The sequence below is a fragment of the Amblyraja radiata genome, chromosome 30, assembly GCF_010909765.2.
Source record: "Amblyraja radiata isolate CabotCenter1 chromosome 30, sAmbRad1.1.pri, whole genome shotgun sequence".
Lineage (NCBI taxonomy): Eukaryota > Metazoa > Chordata > Chondrichthyes > Rajiformes > Rajidae > Amblyraja > Amblyraja radiata.
In genome coordinates, this window is record NC_045985.1 from 28538946 (window position 1) to 28561366 (window position 22421).

At 48.1% G+C, this 22421-nt stretch overlaps 1 protein-coding gene across 1 annotated transcript in view; it reads right to left on the reverse strand.

Moving 5' to 3' along the window:
* LOC116990217 (RLA class II histocompatibility antigen, DP alpha-1 chain) overlaps window positions 1-13772 on the reverse strand; it is a 58827-nt gene extending 45055 nt beyond the window's left edge. Inside the window, exon 1 of the mRNA XM_033047762.1 lies at window positions 13569-13772. Within this exon, the coding sequence (XP_032903653.1) occupies window positions 13569-13632 (64 nt within the window). The 5' untranslated portion in view covers window positions 13633-13772. The remainder of the gene's footprint in view (window positions 1-13568) is intronic.
* Window positions 13773-22421: the final 8649 nt, after the last annotated feature.

Sequence of the window (22421 nt, forward strand, 5' to 3'; positions counted from 1 at the left end):
GGGAGATTGGGAGGGAGAGTGGAAGAATGAGGGAGGGGGAAAGTGGAGTAGAGGGGGGAGGGGGAAATGGAGAGGGGGGGAGTTTGGGAGGCGTAGAGCGAGGGGGAGGGAGGGAGGGGACGGGAGAGGGATGTTGTGGAGGGAGAGTGGTGGGGAGAGGCAGAGAGGGGTAGGGAGGAGTGGGAGGGGGGATGGAGGCACGAGAGAGGTAGTGGTAGAGGGAGTGAAGAGGGAGAGGGAGGGAGGGGGTAGATGGAGGGGAGGGAATGAGGGTAGGAGGGGGAGAAAGGGGAGGGAAGAGATAGGGGGAACGAGGGAAGAGATAGGAAGAAGGGAGGGGGTGAGGGAGTGCGAAGAAGGGATAGGGTGTTGAGAGATTGGGGGAGCAGGTGGAGAGGGGGGTAAGGGTGTTGGGGAGAGGGAGGGTGACGGGGTGGGTGGGAGGGGAAGAGTGAGCTGTAGTGGGAGGGAGGGGGCAGAGAGGGGTAGGTTGGGAGGGGTAGTGAGAGAGGGAGGGAGGGGCAGAGAGACAAATTGGGAGAGGGAGGGGGATGATAAAGGGAGTGAGTAACGGTGTGAGTGGGAGGGAGGGAGGAGTAGAGAGAGGAGTGAGGGAGGGGGAAAGGGGGCAGGGAAGAGGGAGGCAGGGGTGGAAGAGGGAAGGGATGAGGAGGGAGTGAGATGGAGAGGTAGGCAGGGGGGAGATGAAGGGAGGGGAACAGGGAGGGAGGGGGGAAAAGGGGAGATGGGTAGAGGGAGGGGAGTGAAGGTGGAGGGAGGGGGGTGGATGGATGGATGGAGGGGAAGAAGTGGGAGGGGGTTGAGTTGGGTGGAGGAGATAGAGGGGTATGGATGGAGAGGGGAGGTGTAGGGGCAATGGAGGGAGGGGGGAGGAAAGGAAGTGAGGGGGAGGGTGGGAGGCATGGTGGGAGTAGATGGAAGGGTGGATGGAGGGAGTGAGGGAGAGGGAAGAAGGGGTGGAAGAGGGAAAGGAATGAGGAGGGGAGGATAGGGAGGTACTGGGATGGAGAAGGGCAAGAGAGGGGGAGATGGAGGTAGGGAGTGTGGGAGGGAGATGTAGGCATAAGAGGTTGGAGAGGGAGGGATGGGGAGAGGGAGGAGGAAACAGATGGAGGGCTTGAGAGGGTGGATATTGAGGAGGGAGGGATGGAGGGAGTGAGAAAGATGGAGGAGAGTGTGAGGGGTAGAGGGTGGGGAGAAGGAGGGATGAGGGGGAGGCGAAGGGAGGGGGGAGAATGTGGGTGGGCGGATGAGAGAAGGAGGCGGAGAGAAAGGAGGGAGGGAGGGGGGTGGGAGAGATGGAGGAGAGAGGAAGGTGGTGAGTGGGAGTGTATGAGGACAGAGGGAGGGAGGGGAGCTGATGGGGAGGGAGGGAATGGGTGGGCGAAGGTGGCAGAGGGGGGGAAGGGGAGAGGGAGGGAGTAGAGGGAGAGGGACGGAGGTGGAGATGGAGGGAGGGGGACTGGGAGGGGGTGGGGCGAGGGAACGAGGTGTGGGGGGGTAAGCAGATGATGGCGAGGGGGATGGGAGATGGAGAGGGTGGGAGGGGACGGGTAGGGAGGAGTGGAAGGACGGTGGGGAGGGGAGAATGGGTGGAGGGAGAGAGATGAGACGGAAGCAGAAGGGAGGGATGAGAGGGTGCGGGGAACAGGAGTGAAGGGGAGATGGGGGTGAAGATGGAGCAGGGAGGGGGAGGAGATGGAAAAATAGAAAATAGGTGTAGGAGTAGGCCTACCCATTATTCTTAAATGGTGACCCCTGTTTTTTTTTTTAGAAACATAGAAAATAGGTGCAAGAGGAGGCCATTCGGCCCTTCGAGCCAGCACCGCCATTCATTGTGATCATGGCAGATCATCCCCAATCAATAACCCGTGCCTGCCTTCTCCCCATTATTGATGCCGTACACGACATATCATTGCTGTAAAATCTCTGAAATTTACATTTGTCGTTGCTACCTGCGCTTTGCCTCTGAAACCATCAACGGTACAAATTAAAAGGCTGAAGGTCCTGTTTTGGTGTGAAATTCATTGTAAGTTTTCCAGTATCATCACTCTCTGAATATATACTTCATTTAGAACTCCCAACAGTTTACAGTCAACCTGTTTGCAATTATTTAGTTCATCGTTTAAATGTAAATAGGTGAAAATTTAAAAAATATTTGCAGACATCTTCCCTTTCCTAGAAATAAGCTTGAAAGCTCATTTCTGGACTCCCCCAACATCAGAGACATTTTCCTGTATCTAGCCTGTGCAATCCCTTAAGAATCTCTTAAGAATTGTATATGTTTCTGTAAGATATCCTCTCATCCTCCATAATTCTAGTGAATATGTCAGTCCCGCCATCATGGGATTGTACCTCATTAACCTACACTGCACTCCCTCATAAGCAATAATGTCCTTCCTCAAATTAGGAGACAAAAACTGCACACAATACTCCAGGTGCGGTCTCGCCAGGGCCCTGTGCAACTGCAGAAGGACCTCCATGTAATTAGCTTTCTTCACTGCTTGCTGTACCTGCATGCTTACTTTCAGTGATTGATGTCCAAGTCACCCAGCAGCCTCATAGCATCCTCCTCGCAGCTCACACTGCCACCCAGCTTTATGTCTTCCGCAAACTTGGAGATGTTACATTTAATTCCTTTGTTTAAATCGTTGATATATATTGTAAATAACTGGTCATTGCCTGCCATTCTGAAAATGACTCGTTAATTTGAACTCATTGCTTCCTGTCTGCTAACCAGTTCTCTATCCATGTCAAGACTCTACCCCCAATACCATGTGCTGCAATTTTGTCCACTAATCTCAAATGCTTTTTGAAAGTCCAGGTACACTACATCGACTGGCTCTCCCTTATCCATTCTACTTACATCCTCAATAAATTCCAGAAGATTAGTCGAGCATGATTTCCCATTCATAAATCCATATTGACTTTGACCGATCCTGACACTGCTCTCCAAGTACGCTGCTTTCACATCTTTAATAAATGACTCCAGCATCTTCCTCACTACTGATGTAAGGCTAACTGGTCAATACAATACAATATTTATTACATTACATGTCATTTGAACCTCAGTGAGGCTCAAATGAAACTCTGTTTCCACAGCCATACAAACAAAGACAATTTCCTACAGACATACACACAATTCAATTTACAGAAACATCCATCACAGTGAACCTCCTCACTGTGATGGAAGGCAAAGTCTTTTCTCTCCCCTGTTCTCCATTTTCCCCCCGATGTCGAAGCCCCAGGCAGGCGATGTTAAGTCCCACGGCCATTTTAGGCCGCGCCGGGCGATGTACGGCTCCGCTCCCGGTCTAAATGCCACAAAGTTAGAGCCCCCGGCGGGCGCTGGAATGTCCCACGGCCATTAAGCCGCGCTGGGCGATGTACGGCCCCGCTCCGGGTCGTTCCAAACCCACGACACGGGCTGGAGAAGTTGCGTTGCGGGAGCTCCGGAAAGCGGTCTCCACCCGGACCCGCGAGCTCCCGATATGCAGACAGTCCATAGAAGCTGCGTTGCTGGAGCCTCCGAGCCCCAGAGTCGAGCCGCAGCAGCGAGTCACCACCGCTCCCCACACTCCGAGGCCGGCTAGCCCCACGATGGTAAGTCCACAGCTCCGCAGGCTCCGTGACTGGAGCCTCCAGGTCGTTCCAGCTGGAGGCCACTCCACGGTGCTAGGCCCCAATGACAACGGAGACCCGATAGGGAAAAGGTTGGGTCTCCCGTACAGGGAAAATATTTTTTTTTAAGTCCCCCGCAGCCCCCCACATATACACAGTTAAAAACACTACAAACAACTACATTTAACTAGACAACATTTTTTAAAAAAGACAGACAGGCTGCAACAGGTGAATCGCGCCGCAGCTCAATTATAAAATTGTAAGATTAAACGAGAACTTACCAGTTTGAAGTTTGATCTTTATTTTATGAGGAGTTACGATGAGGGATTACGTGAAGAAGACCCCGTCCAGCCGCACACGCATCAACTTCAAAGCAGCGGTGTGAAATCACAAATAATAGTGACTGAAGTATTTAAAAAATAAATTGGATAGGCATATGGATGAGAAGGGAATGGAGGGTTATGTTATGAGTGCAGGCAGGTGGGACTAAGGGAAAATAATTGTTCGGCACGGACTTGTAGGGCCAAGGTGGCCTGTTTCCGTGCTGTAATTGTTATATGGTTAAGTATAATAGTAAGATGTGAAAACTAGAACTACCAGATGACCTTTATGAGGGGTGGGAGCAGAGGACACGTAGTCCCTCATCGTAACTCCTCATAAAATAAAGATCAAACTTCAAACTGGTACGTTCTCGTTTAATCTTACAATTTTACTTCGGAGTCACGTGAGTGACTACATGAAGATTTTAAAACTCTGTGTTTTCATGCCGTAGATTCAAATCCAGGCGTCTCACTGCACTGATTGAATCTGAATGAGTAAAGTAATCAACAATGCATAATCATAACATTGATGCAAACAGTTAATGGTTTATTTATCACAACAAAAACAATAGTAACCCCTCTATCCCAGGGGGAAACTTAAAACTTAGTCCAAAACAGCACCACCAAATATCCCATGTTTTGTAATCGCCTTATTGTAATACTTGTGAAACATCCGTTCACTTGCCCATCCTGCGGCCGCGAGGATATGGTCTATTAGGACATCCAAATCCTTGGCCACCGATGTTGATGCAGCCCTGGTGGAATGAGATTTAAATTTGTCAGTATCAATACCTGCATCAACCAGCATCTGCTTCAGCCACCTTGAGATAGTCTGAACTGACACTTTCTTATGCGGCTTCTTATGGCTGATAAAGAATGCTGATTCTTCCCCTCTTAAGATTCTGGTGGCTTCAATGTAACATCGTAAATGTGACACTACACATAGACGTGGATCCGTAGGATATACTGAAAAAATCAACTTACACCCTGTGACCTGTTTGAGCAAATCATAGACATAGAATGTAATGGCATCTGCAGCTATTTCCATCCTGTCTATTCGTAGTTTCTGCAATGTCTGCACTCTGTGCTGAAACCAGTGCCATGAGCATGACTACCTTCATGGTAACTTTGGCCAAAGACAGCTGAAATAGGAGTCCATTGACGAAGGAGCATCAGCAAATCCCTTACATTCCAGATTACTGTATACCTGGGTCTAGGAGGCTTGGAATTGAAAATTGGGGGACACTCGGGCTTCCGCTGTAGCCCGAGTGTCCCCCACAATCAAAATATCATCCAAATAGGCCATTACCAAATTGCCTTGAGCTCTTAGTAGTGCTAAGACTGGTTTTAACAATTTGGTAAATAATCTAGGAGCTGAGGTTAACACATTAGGCAATGCTTTAAATTGCCTTCATTGACTCATCCAGCTAAATGTTAAATATCTCCGATCATTACCATGCACAGGCACAGAGTAATATGCATCGTGAAGATCTATGCTAGCCATATAGCATTTTCTCGAAATTAGCTGTATAGTATTGGCAAATGTCTCCATTTTAAAATGTTTATACTGTACAAAGGGGTTAAGACTCGTCAGATTGAGAATGATTCTACACCCACCATCCTTTTTTGCTCTTGGAAAAATACTTGACACAAATTGGTGGCGTTGGCGAACTGACTTCTCAATTACCCCTTTTTTACACAATTTTTCAAGTTCTGCCTGAATCTCCTTATTCTCTTCTTGTGAGAAAATACGTGTCCGGCTTGAAACATGCTGAGTAGGGGGACCCAAATTTGGGTAGAATTCAATTCTAAACCCCACTATACTGCACAGTATAAATGCATCAGATGTTATTTCTTGCCATTCTTTTAGGAAGAAATGTAACTTCCCTCCAACTTGTAAGTGTGAAACACGTAATATGTTTCTATCAGGACCAGACCCACCTACCTCGGGGTTTGCTGGTGAAAAATGTTGTCCCCTGCTCCTAGTGGGAAAACTGTAACCTCCACGTGTCCCAGGAGCAGTGCGCCAATAACGCATATACGGGAAAGACCGACTTGTTCCTTCCCTGGCCCCAGTCACCCCACGTCGGTAGGGAAACTGCCTTCGAATTGATCTGCCGAGCACCGGTGGCTTCATCATCCCCACGGTTTTTGATCCTTCATTCAGGTCTTTTACCCTTTTGGCCAGATCCTCTCCAAAAAGCAGATTAGGTAATTGAATATTAGTTGGTTTACAGAACCCCGCAAACTTAGGGTGTATGTTAGGCCTTATAGCAATTTTATGAACACGGTTTATTTCAAAGTGCGCACTACACATGCGTGCTAAGGCATCCTGTTGTGATACAGACACGTGCTCCTCATCCAAGCCTCTGGCGAAAGCCGTAGTGCCTGATCCCAGCAACTTCAACACCCGCTGTAATTTCATTTCTTGTGTGCGTACTGCAATACCCAAATAGCCCCATATTACATTACTAACTGCTGGGACTGCTAAACGTGCACAATTCTGCGGGGTTTCATATTTTGTGGCAGCCTCGTCCATAGTGAGTTCCTGGAGCTGATGGGAGAGCAAGTAATTTATTGTCATTGTCAATTCATCCCCCAATGGTTCCCCAGTTAGTCTGGGAATGGCAAACTTTTGGGCCAGGCCTGGTATTTTAGGCTCTGTTATTGGGCTCTGGTCCTCATATGATTCGTCATCCGAATCTTGCTGACCCATGAAATAATCCTCCTCATGGTGGGGGCGATGTGGTATCCCTGCTTCAGGTGCTCTCCCGTAGGCCCACGCATAGGAAACCCTCTTATGGGCGCTCCCCGCGCGGACTCTCCCGTAGGTTCACGCACAGGCAGCCCTCTTTCAGGCGCTGCTGGCGCTGGCTCTACTGTAGGCCAACACCTAACCGGACCTTTTTCAGGCGCTGCCTGTGCTGGCTCTCCCGTAGGCCAACGCGGACTGTACTCCTCCTGGAGTGGGTCCTGATAAATAACTTTTTCCATGAGGCATTCTAAATTTGTGACCCGAGCAGACATAACGTCTGCCTGAGGAGGGGAATCCTCCGGGTCTGACTCCTCAGAGTCCACTGGCCGAACAGACATTTTGCTGGCCTTGCGCCCCAAAGGCGCTGCGACGGTACTTTCAATGGCTTCTGCATTCGATGGCCTCGCTGCCACCGACTCGTTAAGCGGGCGCCCACTACTCACAGACCCGCGGTTTACCCGAGTTTTGCTTGCGGTAGGCCTCCCCTTTCCTTTACGCACTTTCTCCATTATAAACTTGTAACGTACAAACTACAAGTCTATTCCCCGAAGAAAGTGACCTGTAGTAAAGTGAAAGTACTTACCTTCAGGCTTTTTAAAACTTACCGCTGGAGGAGCTCTGCCCCTCTACAACCGGTCTCTGCGCTATGCGTCTGACGTTATGACACATGTGCAGCTGGACGGGGTCTTCTTCACATAGTCACTCACGTGACTCCGAAGTAAAATTCCCCATTTTCTCTCTCCCTCCTGAACATCTTCGGAGTGTGGGAGGAAACCGAAGATCTCGAAAAATTAAACACGCAGGTCAGGGGGAGAACATACAAACTCCGTACAGACAGCACCCATAGTCGGGATCGAACCCGAGTCTCTGATGCTGCATTTGCTGTAAGGCAGCAACTCTACCGCTGTGCCACCGTGCCACACGTTAGTCCCTGCCTTCAGTCCCAACAGTTTACCTAAGACCATTAGTCAAGGTGGTCCAGCAGTAGAGTTGCTGCCCTACAGTGAATGCAGCGCCGGAGACCCCGGTTCGATCCCGACTATGGGTTCTGTCTGTACGTGGTTTGTACGTTCTCACCGTGACCTGCATGGGTTTTCTCCGAGATCTTCGGTTTCCTCCTACACTCCAAAGAAGTACAGGTTTGTAAGTTAATTGGCTTGGTAAATGTAAAATTGTCCCAAGAGGGTGTAGGATGGTGTTAATGTGCGGGGATTGCTGGTCGGACGGACCCAGTGGGCCGAAGGGCCTGTTTCTATGCTCTATCGCTAAACTAACCCAATTCCTGATTAATGTGAATTTACTCCAGTTCCTCCCACCCACTAGATCCTCGGTCCCCTAGTATTTCTGGGAAATTGTTTGTCTTCCTTAGTGAAGACAGAACCAAAGTATTTATTTAACTGGCCTACCATTTCCTTGTTTCTTATTATAAATTCACCTGTTTCTGACTGTAAGGGACCTACATTTGTCATCACTAATCTTTTCCTTTTTACATATCTATAGAAACTTTTACAGTCAGTTTTTATAATCCCTGCAAGCTTTCTTTCATACTCTATTTCCCTCTCTTAATTAACCCCTTTGCCCTTCTCTGTTGAATTCTAAATCTCTCCCAGTCCTCCGGTTTGGGGAGAAGGGGAGTGGGAGAGTGGTAGTGGAGGGAGAGGAGGTAGAGGGAAGAGAGAGTGTGTAGGGGTGGGGAGAAGGGGGGCTGAGGGGAGGGGAGGAGTGCAGGAGGGGGTGGAGGGGTGTGGTAAGGTGGTGTGGAAGTGGGGAGTGAGGAGAGGGTGTTCGAGAATAGAGGGAAGACAGGGGAAAGGGGGTAGGAATATGGGTAGGGCAGGCAGTAGGGTAAAGAGAGAATGGAGAAGGGAAGGGCCGAGTAGGGGGGGCAGGAGGGTAAAGGAAGGTGAGGGGGGTAGTTGATGGGGGAGTGATAGAGTGAGGGGGAAAAGGGTGAGAGGGGAGGGGGGTAAATGAGGAGGGAGTGAGTGACGGAGCAAGAGTGGAGAGGTGGGGCAGTAAGGGGGGGAGGGGGGAGTGATGTGGGGAGAGGGGAGGGGTGAGAGGGACAAAGGGGAGAGGAGGTGAGAGGGGAGGAGAAGGGAGGTGGCAAGAGGGAGGAAGGAGGTGGGAAGTGCAAGTGCTGCAATGAGGTACATTGGAAGATCCTAAGCTTACGAGAGGGACATTCAGTAGCGGAAAAGCTATTCCTGAATCGAGTGATACGTACTTTCAAGCTTTTGTTCTTAAGTTGAAGGAGCAGAATTAGGCCATTCGGCCCATCAAGCCTACTCCGCCATTCAATCATGGCTGATATATCTTTCCCTCTCAACCCCATTCTCATACCTTTTCCCCACAATCACTGATCAATCTCTACCTTAAAAGTATCCATTAACGGCCCCCACAGCCGTCTGTGGCAAAGAATTCCACTGATTCACCAAAGATTAAAACACGCCAAACGGCCTCCTCCTGCACCTATTTTCTGTGTTTCTATGATATATTCTGTCTGATGGCAGAGGGGAGAATAGGGAACAATGGTGTGAGTGTTTCTTGATTTTGTTGGCTGCTTTCCTGAGACAGCATGAATTGTGAATGGTGTTGGTGGGTGTTGGAAGGCTGGGCTTTATTCACGACTGCCTGCAATCATGGGCCAACAGTTGCCGTACCGAGCTGTAATGTATCCCAACACTGCATCTGTACAATTGGTGAGTTATTGTGGACATGCCAAAAATCTTTCATTTTCAGAGCAAGTATGTAGTATGAGGAATTTGGTGTACATTCTTGGCTGTGGGTTGGTCAAGGACAAATTGTTGGTGATATTTACATCTAGGCTCCTGAAACTCTCAACCATCTCCACTTCAGCACCATTGATGTGGCGGGGGCATGTACTCCACCATGCTTCACAGGTTATAGGAGTAGAATTAGGCCATTCGGTCCATCGAGTCTACTCCACCATTCAATCATGGCTGATCTCTGCCTCCTAATCCCATTTTCCTGCCTTCCCCCCATAACCCTTGACACCCGTTCCTGAAGTTAATAACTGGCTCCTGCCTTGTTAACATCAAGGGAGGGTTTGTTGTCTTGACACCATGTTACCAAGCTCTCTATCTCTTTTGTTACTCCATGCTGTCATTGCTTGAGATCTGGCCCACTACAGAGGTGTCATCCGCAAACTTGTAAATTGAATCGGAAACAAATTTGGCACAGTCGTGAATGAATAAGGACTCTGTTAAGGGGCGAGATCACATCCTTGCAGGGCAGAAGTGTTGAGCATTGTTGTGTGGGATCCTCACTATGGATCCTGTGTAATGTTACAAATATAAATATGATTTAGAGGACCAGAGGCCATAGCCTCAGAATAAATGGACATTGCTTTAGGAAGGAGGAGGATAATTTTTTTAGTCAAGGTGGTGAATCTGTGGAATTCATTATCACGATCAGCTGAGCCATGTCAATTGAACTTTTTAAGGTGGAGATGGACAGATTCTTGATTAGTACAGGGGTCAGGCATTATGGTGAGAAGGCAGGAGAATGGGGTTGAGAGGGAACAATAGATCAGCAGTCATTAAATTACGGAAGTAGACTTGATGGGCCGAATGGCCTAATTCTCCTCCTAGAACTTATGAACATAATTTAATATTTATGCTTGTTGTTATTAAACACAAGTTCCACAATATTAAACCCAGAATAGTAAAAAAAATGAATCCCTTAACTGGGTTTCACCTGATGGGTGACCACCAGGAAAGGGAGTAGGCAGAGAGGGCCATTCCTCTCCACCACTGATATGCCCCTTTGCATGCTGTTGTGGAGGAAGGATTGGCCAGGGGTGAGCAGCAACTGTGGTCTGGTCTGCAGTGTCAGGCCTGGCTCTGAGGCAGGGAAGGGAACAGTCAGACAGAACCATCGTGATAGAAGACTCATTAGTTAGGGGTACGGACAGGAGAATCAGTGGCAATAAACGGGACTCGAGGGTGGTGTGTTGCCTCTCCAGTGCCAGTTTTAATCAAAGGAACTGCAGATGCATGTTAGACACAAAGTGCTGGAGTAACTCAGCGGGACAGGCAGCACCTCTGGAGAAAATGGATAAATTATGTTTCAGGCCCAACCCAAAACATCACCTATACACTTTCACCAAAGATACTGCCTGACCTGCCGAGTTACTAAGAATGTTGTGTCTATTCATAAGTTTTAAGATTGTTTTGAATAGGGAGAGGGCTGGACCTTGTGGGAATGTACTAAACTGGAGAAAGGCAAATTACAAACTCCTGGTGTCCTGGGCATCCTCCGTTGTCAGAGTGAGGCCCAGCACAAATTGGAGGAACAGCATTTCATATTTTGCTTGAGTAGCTTACAGCCCAGTGGTAAGAACATTGACTTCTCTAACTTCAAATAGCCCTTACTTCCCCCCTCCCCCTTTCCATTTCTCCCACCAGTCTTACTATCTCCGACTACATTATATCTCTGTCCCGCCCACTCCCCTGACATCAGTCTGAAGAAGGGTCTCGACCCGAAACGTCACCCATTGCCTGGCCCGCTGAGTTACTCCAGCATTTGTGCTTGGAGTCTGGGGATGTAGGAGAGGTAATAAATGAATACTTTGCATCAATTTTCTCCAAGGTGAAGGAAATGTAGGACAGTGAGATCAGCGTGGAGCAAAGGCACACACACTGATATTGAACATTAATAAGCTGCAACATTGAACTGATCAACCCAAATATTAAACAGAATAAATACTGACTTTAAAAAATATATATACACAGATATTAAACTATGATCCTAATGGTGAACAATTCTAAAACCAGTCTTCAGACTGATTGTAGTGGAGAGAGAAAGCTGAAAAACGGGTGGGGCAGGACAAAACCTGTCAAAGTGAGCGGTGGATACAGGTGCTGGGGGTGGTTGCCATATGAATGAAGGAGTCAAACATATGTCAAAGGAGAGGAGTGAAATGTAAAGCCAGAGGGCGGGATATGAGTGGAATGGGGTTAGGGGGAAGAGAAACAGGGGGATAAAATGAAAATTGGTGATTCGAGAATGGGAGCTGAATGTACAAGGAAGGCGAAAGTAGCCCGATGACTGGGGTGGTGTGAAGGGGAGGGGTCAGGCAAAATGGTGGGGTTACTGTGTGTGTGTGTGTGTGTGTGGGGGGGGGGGGGGCATTATATGAAATTGGATAATTCAATGTTCATACCGTTGGGTTGTAAGCTGCCCAAGCAGAATATTAGATACTGTTCTAATGTGTATGTTGCCTCATTCCGGCAATGGAGGAGGTCCAGGACAGAAAGATCAGTGTGGGAATGGGAAGGGGAGTTATAACAGTTAGCAACTGGGAGTTCCTGCCGGCCGTGGCAGATAGAGTGCAAGTGTTCAGCAAAATGGTTGCCTGGTCTATGCTCGGCTTTGCCGATGCAAAGGAGGTTACACCGGGAGCACTGATCGTAATAGACGCGGTTTGAAGAGGTGCTCGTCAACCTCTGTCTCAACTGGAAGGGCTGCTGTGGACCCTGGATGGAGTCGAGAGTGGAGGTTGAGGGCTAAGTGATACTTATCCGGCGGTTAATGGGGATAATGACTTATCCTGGAGAGTGGTTGGGAAGGAATGAGTGATCCAAGGAGTTGCCGAGGGAGCGGTCTCGGTAGAAAGCAGAAATGGGTGGCGATCGGAATATGTGACTGGGCATTGGATCATGTTGAAGGCAGTGGGGATGTTGGAGAATGATTTGTTGGATATGGAGCCAGTGGCATGAAAGGCGTGGTCCCGGGGAACTCTATATTTGTGTTTAAGAAAGAACTGCAGATGCTGGAAAATCGAAGGTACAGAAAAGTGCTGGAGAAACTCAGCGGGTGCAGCAGCATCTATGGAGCGAAGGAAATAGGCAACGTTTCGGGCCGAAACCCTTCTTCAGGTATTCTATATCTGGGGGGAGCAAAGAGCTGAACAATGGGGCTCATACGAACTAGTGAGGCAGGATTTCCCATGAACAAACCTATGACGACTATTCCTATTCAACCTGCCTTTCCACATGAAGATAAAGTCTGTCACCAATAACTTGCAGATGTAAGACCGGGACAGGGCGAGATGCCAACGACTCTCCGGGTGGAAAAATATCCTCCTCAGATCCATTGCATCCTACGTACTATTCACCCTAAACACGGGTCAGCCAGTTCCTGGCAGTCGATGTAACCCCCCACCCCGACCTCTCCTCAACCGACACACACACACACACACACCACAGTCTCCTCTTCAATTCACTCCCACCACTCCCAGGGGTTTATCGGGCGGAAGAGATCTTCACCGACCCTCGCTGCCTCCCCGTCACCCCCCGGCTTTCTCCCCGCTCCCACTCCCATCCGGTCACAGACTGTTCCTTCACTCGGAACAGACGTGTCAAATTCCCTGGATCAATCCAGTACAAACTCAGACCAGCAACGTTTCGATATAAAGAGAGTGAGCTCGGGATTCTAGAGACACCGTGAGGATTGTGTGACCCGGACTGTTATCCCCGAGAGACATCAGCGAGGTGAGGGTTACTTCAGCATTGTGAAAATAAGAGATCCTGAGACCAAGACCCAGTTATAATAGAGAATGAAGGAACTGCACAAGCTGGGTCACCAAACAACACAACATGATGGAATCATTTAGCGAATCAGACACGATCACTGGAGAACATCATAGGTGACATTTCGGACCGGGACTCTTCTTCAGACTGAGTTTCTCCAATATGTTGTATCATTCTGCAGTTACAATAGACCCAAGTGAGATCAGAATTATTCGTGTGTACTCATTATAACAACAGCTAATCCCGAGAGATCCGACGTCGATTTCTGTTAAATGTTACAATTGAATTACTTACATTCTCCAGCCCGGGCTCCGCATATTACAGCCATCGCTAACACAGACAAGTAAACAGCTCCCATGTTCGATCTCCCTTGTCCCACAATCGCGACGTCTCCTCGCCAGCACCAGCACCAACACCAGCTCCGCTCAATGTGGCGCCGGTTTCTCTCTGAAGCCAAGTTTCTATCTCACTCACTTTCTGATGGATCTGTCTATAACTGACATGCGACTGAGGGCCGGTGAGCCAATCACCAGCTGGGATTCGTACGCGACAGCAGTTTCCAGGTGAACTACACACAAACTTGCTCTGAATTTCACCAAGCCTTGAACTTGCGGCATTGAGGCAGGATTGTGCCGAGAGGAGGCGCTGCTGTCAGTGGAGATGATTCGCGGTGAAGATATTTGTTGACTGGCGTTGAACTGAATAGTTTATGCGTTTAGATTCACTTCCCCATCCAGTCGCTGAGTTGTGAGCGAGAACCAGGTTCATTGTGTTTGTTCAACAGGTCGAGCAGCATCTATGGAGAAAGAAACAGTTTCAGTAGAGTCAAGAATGGTTAATTGTGGTCAATGTTGTGCAGTGTAGTTCAAGAGGCTGATTAATGTTGGGCAGAAGGTGCTCTTGAACCTGGAGCTCACGGGTCTCAGGCTCATGAACCCTTTACTGACCTGATGTCAGGCCAACATTAATGGAGAGAGAAACACAGATCAGAATCACAGAAGTAAATTATGGGATACCTAAAGTGGAAGAATTCAATATTGAGTCCAGAAGTCTGTAATTGCCCAGACAGAAGATGAGGGATTGATGCGTGTGTTTGGGCCTGGCTGTAACAGTGTAGACACACACAGACAGGACGGTCAGGGTGGAGTGGGGTTTCTGCAATTGAAGCAACAAGCAACATGGAGCTCAAAATCACGGACTAAACACACGTTCTCTGCCAAACCATTTACCAATCTGTTTGTCTTGTCCACTACATTGGAATAATGAGATAACTCAATGAGATCAGGGATGTGGACAATAGTGCTGCCCAGTAGAGATGCTGCCCAGAGCCGGCGACCTCGGTTCCATCCTGACCTCAAATATCCGTGGAGAGTTTACACGTTGTCCCTGGGACTGTGTGGGTTCCTCTGGTTGCTCTTCTTTCCTCCCACATCCTCAATAATGTGGGTTCATTATCCACTGTAAGTTGCCCCTAGTTTATAATTGAATGTGAAAACAGATCGTTGTGGGCTCGGTGGGCTGAAGGGCCTGTATCTGTGCTGTATCTCTGTAATGATAAGTGCTAGTCAATCACTGCTGGTATCTGGGCGGTGGGGAGAGAAGAGGTGAAAGGATCCCTGCATTTGTCTGGGAACTGCTATAAAACGCGGAGTGGTTGGTGGATGGAAGGATGGAGCAGGGGATGATGGTGAATGATCCCATTGAATTACTGAAGGCAGAGAAATGGGTTGTGTCTGGTGGAGGAATCTTGCTGGAGCTGGTGAAAATTGTGAATGGTGGAGACTGGCGGAATGGAAGGTATGGGCTAGGAGAAGTATCCTGAGCCAATCCAGGTGGGGGTTTGTGTGTGTGAGCGTGTGTGTGTGTGGGGTGGGGGGGGGGGAGGGGGGGAGTGATTGTGTGAGCCAGAGAGAGAGAGAGAGAGGGAGAGAGAGAGAGAGCGTGAAGCTGGAGGGGTAGGTGTGGGAATGAGAACAGAGGTGTGGGAAATAGCTGACATGTCTTTAGCTACTCCCAGTCTACTGGTTGAAGGTTGAGAAGCATCAAATGAAGGCACCTTCCGTGCACAAACCAAGCGTACTATTGGCCAATCAGCAATACACGTTATGCTGGTGAGAGAACCTTTAAATAGAAGCAAGGAAGTGAAAACGGGAAAGTCCCAGGATGAGGCTCAACCCTGTTAGAAACTGGTTTAACAAAATAATTCTACTCCAGCTTCCTCCCCCACCTCATCCCCCCCCCCCCCCCCCCCCCCCGTAATCAGTCTGGAGAACTATCCCGACCCGAAACATCACATGTCCACGTTCTCCACGGATGCAGCCTGACCCACTGCGTTACTCCAGCCCTATGTATCTTTCTTTGGTAAACAGGCATCTGCAGTTCCGTATTTGTTCGAACAAAACAATCTGCTGATTTGCGCAACATTGACTCCGCCCTATTCCCACCCTCACCCAGTGAAGCGAGGGAACAGAGAGTCGTCATCAGTTGCCGGCTAAAGTGGGTCAATGTCAGTCTAATATTGTTGAGTTTGGACCACTTTTGTTCTCTCCTCTCGCTTCACATTTCATGCCTCTTCTACCCTTATATTCTTCTCAGACTTGCTGTCTTCTTGTCTCTTGCCTTTGTCCAACCATATGAAAATAAAAATAACCCTCACCTGTTATCACCTACCAATCAGACACACAATGCTGGAGTAACTCAGCTGGTCAGGCAGCATCTCTGGAGAAAAGTACTCCAGCATTTTGTGTCTATCTTGCAGACCAGCATCTGAACTTCCTTCGTACATATTTTGTCTGCACCAACTATCAATTGACAAGCTTTATCCTGCCCCTACCTCTCTTCCAGTTGTCTTCACCTTCCTACTATCAGCTTGAAGAATTGTCCGGTCCCAAAAAACATCTCCTATCCACATTCTCCACAAATGCTGACTGACCCACTGAATTACTGCAGCACATTGTGTAATTTTTTGGAAATCAGCATCTGCAGCCCCTTGAGACTAAATCGTTGAGTTTGGCCTGTCTTCACACACATTTATTTTATTTCAAATCTAATTAGTAAACATATAAACAGGAAACACAATACAAACATTTACAGTCCTATAAGTCAATACATTCTACATACATCAGCTATCTGCCGCTGTCTACCGCATCGGAGACCTTTCTACCTCAGAGACCCATCTATCTCACCAGAGATCTTCATTCGGAATTTACTGGACTTTATGTTGCACTAAACGCTATTTCCTTTATCATGTATTTGTCGATTGTAATCATGTATAGTATTTCCTTTGATTAGATAGCACAAAATAAAAAAGCTTTTCACTGTACCTCAGCACATGTGACAACAAATTAATAAACAAATATGTAGGAATGAACTGCAGATGCTGATTTAAACCAAAGATAGACACAAAATGCTGATTGGCACTGGCAGCATCTCTGGAGAGAAGGAATGGGTGACGTTTTGGATCGAGACCCTTCTTCAGATTGATGCCAGGGAAGTGGGAGATACATAGATAAGGATTGTCAGGTGTGAAAATATGACAAAGGGAATGGAGATCAAGAAAAATGAAGAATAGATCATTGTTATTTGATGTATTCAAGAGAGAGTTAGATATAGCTCTTAGGGCTAATGGAATAAAGGGATATGAGGAAAATGTAGGAACGGGGTACCGATTCTGGATGATCAGCCATGATCATATTGAATGGTGGTGTTGGCTTGAAGGGCTTAATGGCCAACTCCTGCACCTACTTTCGATGTTTCTATGTTAGCTGGGAGAAGGTAACAACAAAGCAAATAGAGATAATATGTAGGTGGAGACAGTAAGACTGTTTGGAGAACTGGGTTGGGGAAAGGATGGAGAGAGAGGGAAAGCAAGGGTTGCTTGAAGTTAGAGAAGTCAATGTTCATCCCACTGGGGTGTAAGCTACCCAAGCAAAATATGAGGTGCTGTTCCTCCAATTTGCTCTGGGCCTCAGTCTGACAATGGATTCATGATTCAAGGGGTTTATTGTCACACCAGTTCCATACATGGTACAATCCTGTGTGAAAAACAAGTGCTGGAGGATTCCGTACAGTAAATTTAACGCTGAATTATAAAGTGGAGGCGCAGGACAAAAAGGTCAGTGTGGGAATGGGAGGGGGAAGTTAAAGTATTTAGCAACAAGGAGATCAGGTAGGTTTAGGCGGACTGATAGGAGGGGCCAGAGAAACGATAGCCGAGCCTGCGCTTGGTCTCGTCAATATATAGGAGTCCACGCCTGGAACAGCGGATACAGGAGATGAGGATGGAGGAGGTGGAAGTGAAAAGACTGTCAGGCTCCTTGGATGGAGTTAAAGGGGGAGGTATAGGGACAGGTGTTGCATCTCCTGCGGTTGCGGGGGAAAGTACCTGGGGAGGGGATGGTTTGGGTGGGAAGGGATGAGTTGATCAGGAATTGTGGTGGAAACGATCTCTGCGGATAGCGGAAAGGGGTGGAGATGGGAAAATATGGCTGGTGGTGGGATCTCGTTGGAGGTGGGGAAAATGTTGGCGGATCATGTGCTGATGGGGTGGAAGGTGAGGACTAGGTGGACTCTGTCCCTGTGATGACCAGGGAGAGGGGGAGCAAGTGCAGAGCTGCGGGATATCGAGACCCTAGTGAGGGCCTCAACTATGATTGGAGAGGGGAACCCCCATTGCCTAAAGAATAAGGACATCGTCAATACCCTGGTCTGGTACACTTCATCCTGGGTGCAGATGTGGTGCAGCCGAATACAGGAAGCGGGGTGGGAAGACGTGTCATTTAGATAGCCGTGGGAGTCCGTGGGTTTATACAATAAACAAAGCTCTAGACTGTGATCCTCCCCAAGAGCCTTGGTGTTGTCTGCATCAAGCTTCAGTGCATCCATCAGCATGTAGTCCTGCAGTCTGAAATGGGCCTATTGGCAACATTCCCTGATGGACCACTTGCTGTGCTGGGAAACCAAGTATCAGGCAGGCCAAGGAGAGTCTTTCACCGTCTGATGGTCTTTCAGCACCACTTGATGCCTGTCTCCAATAACATCAGGAGTTGCTCTCTGTCAAGTAGAATGCTGCCTGGAGTGCAGGGTTATAAGTAGAATGCTGCCTGGAGTGCAGGGTTATTAGCAATAGGCAGAGGGTGGAAAATCTTGCATGGTTTTCTCCAGAGTGCTGATGGGAGGCCTGATAGAGGTATATAAAATGATGAGATGCATGCATAAAACAAACAGTCAGAACCTTTCTCCCAGGGTGGACATCAAACACTAGAAGGGGGAGATTTACAGGAATGTGGGGAGAGTAAAATAGATCAACATAAGATTTGTGTAAATATGATGATGGAAACTGTCTCAATGGGCCAAACGGCCTAACTGACTGCTGTACAACTCCTAATAAAGTGTGCTTCATTCATCACCACTGATGTCAGCCAGAACATGGACCCACCTCACCAGAGGGTCTGACAGTTTGTTAGTTAGTTGTTTGGACAATCGAGGAGACGTCTCAGTTTGTTCTATTGTTGCTGAATAAAAATTGCTCTTTCTAAAATCATGTTGTCTAGGTGATAGTTGCTAAATTTTGCTCCATTTTCAGAGTTTGGTCCGCACACTAAGTCTTTTGATGTGGCTCCCGAACAAGGCGAGCCCCAGGCTGCTGCGGGGCCTCCAGCCATCGCCTAGCCGCGATAGGGAGAGGAGAGGTTGAGGTTATACTTGCAAGGCCCGTGTAAAGTGTGTAAAATGTCCTAACTGAAATATCATGCTTAAAATGGTTGCTTTGCTGAAGTCCATATATACAGCATCTACAGTTCTGCCCTCGTCAACCTTTTTGGTTACTTCTTCAAAAAACTCAATTAGATTTGTGAGACACAACCTCCCACGTACAAAACCATGTTGACTATCCCTAATCAGCCCTTGTCCAACTAAATGCATGTATATCCCATCCCTCAGAATATTCTCCAATAACTTTCCAACTACAGATGTTAAGCTCACTGGCCTATAGTTCCCAGCATTTTCCCTTCAACCCTTCTCGAAAAGAGGCACAACATTTGCCACCCTTCAGTCTCTCCGGAAACTCTCCTGTATTTAAAGACGCCTTGTGAATTTGAACCAGGGCTTTCCACAATGTCCTCAGATATATCTATTCAGGCCCTGGAGATTTGTCTACCTTCGAACACGATAGTACCTTCAGCAACTCCTCGTCCATAACACATGTCTTCTAGGGATGTATTGCTGAGGCTCTCTAAGGCGATGGTGAGGCCGCAATTGGAATAATGTGAGCAATTTTGTGCACCATATGTGAGGAAGGATGTGCTGGCTCTGGAGACGATCCAGAGGTTTACAAGAATGATCCCAGGAAGGAGTAGGTTAATCTATGATGAGCGTTTGTTGGCATTGGGCCTGTACTCGCTGGAGTTTAGAAGAATGAGGGGGGACCTCATTGACACATACAGAACAGTGAAAGCCTTGATAGAGTGGATATGGAGAGGATGTTTCCACTAGTGGGAGACTCTAGGATTAGAGATCATAGCCTCAAAATTAAAGAAGGAGATGAGGAAAAATTTGTTTAGTCAGAGGGTTATGAATCTGAGGAATTCTTTGCCACAGACACTGTGGAGGCCAAGTCAGTGGATATTTTTAAGTGAGAGATAGATAGATTCTTAATTAGTACAGGTGTCAGAGGTTATGGGGAGAAGGCATGAGAATGGGGTTAGGAGGGAGATAGATCAGCCAAGATTGAATGGTGGGACTTGATGGGCTGAGTGGCCTAATTCTACTCCTAACATGTATGACCTTATGACTTCCACCTCCAGTTTAAATTCCATTTGGAATATTTTGGAGGACCAAGAAACCAAGAACCAAGACTTCCAGCTTTCAAGACACTTCCATTGACAGCCCCAAGTTCCTCCATCCTCCTGTCTTTCTCCACGGTAAATATAGAGGAGAAATACTCAGTGAAGACCTTGCCCATCTCCTGCGGCTCCACACAGAGCTGACTGCCTTGATTCCTGAGGGGTCCCACTGTCTCTCTAGTTACCCTTTTCCTCCTTATGTATTTATTTATTTAAGTTTGTCTGTTTATTTATTATTTACTGAGTACTGTGTTTACAAATCTGTTGTGCTGCTGCAGGTTAAAATGTTATTGTTCTGTTTTGGGACAAATGACAATAAAGCACTCTTAACTCGTGACTGTTCATGGAAATTTGTACAGAGCAATGGAAGGGTGAAACTTTCTTGGAAGGCAGGTGAGGTGAGGTGGGCGTGTGAGGGCTGAGATGAGAGTGTAAGGGCGTTATGCTCCAATAATGGTTGGACATGACCTGGAATACTTTGTGCAGTTCTGGTCACCGCATCCGAGGGGGGATGTGATTACAGTGGAGAGGGGACCGGGGATATTCCCCAGGATGGAGCAGTTCAGTGATCTGGAGAGGCTGTGTCTGATCACTCTATAGAGGTATACACAATGATGAGTATCGTGGAGACTGAGGGACACTACTCTCATAGCAGAGGTGAATAAAACTGGAGTACTGGAATGGATTTAGGATACGGAGGAGGAGATTAGGAGGGGGACTGGTGAACACATGGAACACACTGCCTGACAGAGTGATGGAAAGAGAGTCACTGACAGCATCTAACAAGTCACGATGAGCAACTTGAATCGCCAGGGCGTCGATGGTGGTTAATACAGGAAGATGGGATTCATAAGTAAGGTAGACACAAAATGCTGGAGTAACTCAGCGGGACAGGCAGCATCTCTGGAGAGAAGGAATGGGTGACGTTTCGGGCCGAGACCCTTCTTCAGTAAGTGTCACCACTGGTCAGTGTGGACGTGATGGGCCGAATGGCCTGGCTCCCTGCATCGGAATCTCTGATGGGGTGCTACCTGGATTCAGAGGGAAGCACTGGACTGTAAAGGGTTAACTTTGGCTGCACACCTTGTGGAACGGCATCGGAGCTGAGGCTGACCGAGCAGCGACGTGCGTTGTACTGGGTGGGAAGTGCTAACTGGAAAGTCCCTGGACCAGAATGAACCAACCCACGGCCTGGTGATCCGCCCGGCTGGATCTCCGCCCCACAGCCCAGCAGCAGCCTGTGAAAGGTGACAGCACACAGGCGTCACCGGTTGGGGGTTGGAATGGATCAGTGAGAGTCTGAAACGGCAGCGGGTTGTCTGCAGGATTAGGCTTTCCTGCACCAGCAGTGAGTGACCTCCACTGGACTACCCGACCGATCTCTCCGCACAGCCTTGCCACAGGAAGGCAGGGGAAACCCGCAGTGATCCTCCTGCCCCCTCGACCCACTCAAGCCCCCATACACACACTCCCCACTGTGGATTGGAAACCACTGCAGACACTGCAATGTGCAGGGAATGTTGGGCACACACGGCAGGTCAAGCAGCGTGTGTGGGGATGAGGGGGAGCCCACAGCACAGTAACAGGCCGTCCAGCCCAACACGTCGACCAACATGCCCCAACTGTTAGTTCCATTTGCACGTTTGGCACATATGCCTCTAAATCTTGCAATCTAACCTAACACGACAGGTGTCAGAGGTTATGGGGAGAAGGCAGGAGAATGGGGTTAGGAGGGAGAGATAGATCAGTCATGATTGAATGGTGGAGGAGACTTGATGGGCCGAATGGCCTAATTCTGCTCCTATCACATGATTTCATGATCTTTCCTCCACATATATTCCTATTGGGTTCCATATGTCAGATTGGAACCAGGTGAATATATGGAACAATATGTCAGAGGAAGTATTGTTCCTGCCTCAACAACTTCTGGCAGCTCATTCCACACACCCACCAGGTTCCTATTAAATCTTTCCCCTTTCACTTTAATGTCCTCTAATTCTTGATTCGTCAAACTGGAGAAAATAAAACAATGTGCATTTACCCTGTATCCATGCCTGCTATTTTATACATCTCTATCAGATCACCACTCATCCTCATGGGCTTAAAGGAATAAAGTCCTGGCCTGTTCAACCTCTCTGTAGTCCAGGCAACACAGTGGCACAGCTGGTAGAGCCGATGCCTCAGTGCCAGAGACACGTGTTCTCATTCTGACCTCAGGTGCTGTCTGTATGGAGTTTGCACCTTCTCCCTGTGACTGCATGGGTTTCTTTTGGGTGTTCCGATTTCCATCCACATCCCAAATCCT